Source organism: Propithecus coquereli, unplaced genomic scaffold, assembly GCF_000956105.1.
Source record: "Propithecus coquereli isolate 6110/MARCELLA unplaced genomic scaffold, Pcoq_1.0 Scaffold399, whole genome shotgun sequence".
Taxonomy (NCBI): domain Eukaryota; kingdom Metazoa; phylum Chordata; class Mammalia; order Primates; family Indriidae; genus Propithecus; species Propithecus coquereli.
The window spans coordinates 495791-499848 of record NW_012149718.1 but is presented as its reverse complement, the minus strand read 5'-3'; the positions used below and the strand labels follow the sequence as shown (position 1 = coordinate 499848).

Below are 4058 nucleotides of genomic sequence, written 5' to 3'. Positions count from 1 at the left end.
CTCTAGCCTGGGTGACAGAGTGAAACTCTGTCAAAAAAAAAAAAAAAAAAAGAAAGAAAAGAAATAAAGAAAGGTAAAAGAAAGACCGGTCACATATCTGCCGGCCACGGAAGAACACTGGCACAGCACCCAGAACAACAAAGTCAACCCAGGAAAGACGGTCTGTCCAGAGTCTAGAAAGGGGAGAAGTCCCCACCCACAGCCTGCCCAGGGAGGGCCCCCACCCGCTGCGTCCAGGGCCACCACAGCAAGCAGAAAACACCACAGTAGCTGCAGTGACCAGGTACCCACTGCATGCCTGCACCGTGTAGGATGTCCAACCTGTCGCTAATCCCCATGACGCAGGTGAGACATCAGGTGCCAAGTGAGGCTGAGTCTCCTAACCGCCTCCCTGTGGAGACCCCTGGTGTGGAAGATACTAGAAAAGGCACAAAGGCCCAGGCAAAGGGACGGTGAGGAAGGAGGAAATCTGACAGTCCTGCAAACAGGACTTGGGACACAAATGCTATCAGCCGGCTGCACACAGCAGGCTGTGGAATGCAGGGCGTGTGACTGATACTGGGCCCCTGCCCTTTTGTTCATAGCCTTAAGGACTCACGAGGAATCCCAAGAAGAACATGGATATGCTGCATATCACTAACTAGATTTCTTTAAAATAATGTGTTTACTGGCACCAGAAATCTTTATCTGTATGTTCTTTCCAAACATTCTATCTGTGCGATCTTTGCTTTGACCTTGAATGCCTTTCTCTGCAATAAAGAGAGGTTTGGAGAGGCACAGGAGCTCTTTGAAACAAAGAGTCTCTCCTCCTCCTTCAGCCTGAGACTGTGGTCTGGAGCGTCCTTTGTTGCGCCGTGACACTGGTAGAGATGCTGGACAATCTCTACAACCCTGGAAACAGTCTCAACGGGGCCCCGAGTGGGACCAAGGGAAGAAAGAGCCCCCTGGCTCGCCCTCAAGTCCCAGGACAGCAAGACGCGATGCTGTACAGTGCAGATGGCACGGGGGCACAGAGACAGACGCCAGATGGCACGCCAGGGCTCCCCCAGCCGTGTGACCTGGAATAAACGTGCTCCAACTTCCTCACGTGTCTGATGCAGCTTGTTCTAAGGGCCAAAAGATGCGTAGGCCTTGAGCAGGGCTTCCTGGCCTGCAGTAATCGCCATGGAACTGCTTCTGACATCAAAGGCCAACTCTTCCCAAACGAACACACAGGCCCGATGTAACTCTCCCCAAAGTCCCGGCAGGCTTTGGCACTAGATGGAGTCGGGACAGAGGCAATCTGGGTGTGTCAATAGATAGACACAGCCAAGAAATGTTTTAAAAAGAAAGGCAACAAAAGGATATAAGAACTTCAAATCTACTACAAGGTTATAATTATTAAGACAACGTAGGTAAAAGAAAATACAGGTATCCATAAGAGTTACCACAGAAAGAAACCCTTTGCCCAGAGAATTCAGGTCACTGGAGCACCATGGTCACAAGTCACTAGGGAAAAGGGCCCTGTTGCATAAATTCACAGGCAGGATCTCTCGTGTCACAAGGCTATTTCTACAGAGAAACATTCCCAGGAAGCAAAATAGTCTTGTCCAGCCAAACCAGTTCAGTACCAGGGGGTCCAACTGCTATGCCCCTACTGCCCCTCCAGGAGCTCCACTCTGGGTGGGTTCAGAGAGACATCAGCTCCCACCCACCACCCTGCCCACCTACGGCCCCTCCACCTGGAATGCCATCCTACCCAGCACCCAGCCAACACAGCCCCCAGAGCCCCTTGCTTCCCTGATCACCCCACACCACACAGGGACAGCGACACCCTCACTCCATCTGCCAGCACCAACAGCAAGATGGCTGGGACACAGGGCAGCGCTCTCCAGCCCTCTTCTACGTGACCGCCTGCTCCACCAAGAGCCTAGACCAGGCCAGCCCCCAGGGGTGACCCAGGGTGGCGGAGCAGTGGGTTCCTACCTGGCAGGAGGAAAAGCGGGCCGCCGTAATCACCCGCCCAGTGCCCATCCTCAGCCTGCAGCCCCACGTAAAACATCATCCCGTTCAGAGCACCCTCGTGGGCCGTGTGGGCTTTGGGCAAGTCCTTAAAGTAACTCTTCTGTGAAGAGAGAAAAAAATATAGCTGAGGGGGCCTGTTGCCCAGCCGGAGGAGCCCTCCTCACTCACAGTCCAACTCAAAAGAGTGAATCTAAACCATTAATACTTTGAAAGTTTCAGCTGCTTCAATCAAAAGTCTGAAACTTTGATGACAGTGTCACACCTTGGCAAAGTAAATGGACAGTTCCACGTTCTCTTGGTTTCATTTTCCAGTCACCAGCTTGCAAAGTTCTTCACAACTTCTCCACGATGTCTTAAACCAGGCGCTGACAGAGTGTGGGTGGGGGCACCAATGCCCACCAGGGCCTGGGACTCTGGCTGCTCTCCAGCAGGGCCCGAGGGACGGTGCAGCTGCTCCCATGCAGGGGCTGGGCCCGTGAGTGGTGGCCAGGGCTGGGCAGGGAGACCCTGTCTACCCTGCACACTCTCTGACCTGCTGAATTTCTCACAAGAATGCACACAACAAAAAACTGGATCAAGAAACTTCTTTTGAAGGCTGGGCGCGGTGGCTCACGCCTGTAATCCTAGCACTCTGGGAGGCTGAGGCGGGCGGATTGTTTGAGCTCAGGAGTTCGAAACTAGCCTGAGCAAGAGCGAGACCCCGTCTCTACTAAAAATAGAAAGAAATTAATCGGACAACTAAAAATATATAGAAAAACTTAGCCGGGCATGGTGGCACATGCCTGTAATCCCAGCTACTCAGGAGGCTGAGGCAGGAGGATTGCTTGAGCCCAGGAGTTTGAGGTTGCTGTGAGCTAGGACGCCACGGCACTCTAGTCCGGGCAAAAGAGTGAGACTCTGTCTCAAAAAAAAAAAAATTTTTTTGAGGCAGGGCGCAGTGGCTCACGCCTGTAATCCTAGCACTCTGGGAGGCCGAGGCAGGTGGATCGCTCAAGGTCAGGAGTTTGAGACCAGCGTGAGCAAGAGCGAGACCCTGTCTCTTCTAAAAATAGAAAGAAATTATCTGGACAACTAAAAAAATACATATATAGAAAAAATTAGCCGAGCATGGTGGCACATGCCCGTAGTCCCAGCTACTCGGGAGGCTGAGGCAGGAGGATCACTTGAGTCCAGGAGTCTGAGGTTGTTGTGAGCTAGGCTGACGCCACAGCACTCTAGCCAGGGCAACAGAACCAGACTCTGTCTCAAAAAAAAAAAAAAAACAAAACCAAAAAACCTTTTTTCTAAACTAACACAAAATTACAACTACCTCTGCAACTCTTCTGTAAGTCTAAGGTTATGTCACAATAAAGTACCAAAAACAAACAAAATTAGAAGTTTCTCATGCTTGGCTTAGTGAGGCAGGGATTGAGGCAAAGGGGCTTGTTCGATTCACACCCTAACTCAATTCCCGTGGGAACCAGCCTTGGTGACACGTGTCATGTCCACACATTACACAAACCTTTTTTTAGCAAGAAAACAACGCTCTTCACAACTAACTTTCAAGGCTCCCTACTGGTGCGTGGTGCTTCCGGCAGGTTTCCCCTCACTTCCCAGACACTGTGTGAGAAGCAGTGACAAGCAGCGCCCAGCCACTTACGGTGTCCAATCCCAAGGAGTGGGCTTCCAGGCCAGTCTGTTCTCGGCCAGGGTCTTCCTCTTCCTGAAAGTAAGTCCACGTCTGCCTGCCCCTCTCATTGCTGAGTCGCCAGCGGCTGAGGTCGGTGGCGGGCTCCGTTTTATAGGGTCCCCCTCTGCGACGCAGACACCTGAGAGCCATCGGGCTGCTGGTCACCAGGTCGGCCTAGCGGCAGCAGTGGCCGCTCAGCGCCCTGCTCCCAGACCACCTGCCCTGGCCCGCCGGCCCTCCTCGGCCTCAGCGCGCCGGGCGTGCGTTGCAGCACCCACTCCCCGCCGCAGCGGCCTCCGGCTGCCCGCGGTCCCGGTCCGGTACCGACCCCGCCGGGACTCTGGCCTGGACCTCCACCCCGGCCACACCCCCGCCCCCGACCCCC

General features: G+C 53.5%; 1 protein-coding gene across 3 annotated transcripts in view; it reads right to left on the bottom strand.

Annotated features, from left to right (window-relative positions):
• Nucleotides 1-4058, bottom strand: part of LSS (lanosterol synthase (2,3-oxidosqualene-lanosterol cyclase)) — a 32211-nt gene that overhangs the window by 27723 nt on the left and 430 nt on the right. For 2 of the 3 annotated variants that reach the window (XM_012652695.1, XM_012652693.1), the window contains exons 2-3: nt 3644-3812; nt 1966-2104 (exon numbers count right to left, since the gene is read on the bottom strand). In XM_012652695.1, coding sequence (XP_012508149.1) covers nt 1966-2104; nt 3644-3812 — 308 coding nt within the window. Of the gene's footprint in view, nt 1-1965; nt 2105-3643; nt 3848-4058 lie in introns of all 3 variants that reach the window. The other variant, XM_012652694.1, reaches the window with a different exon arrangement.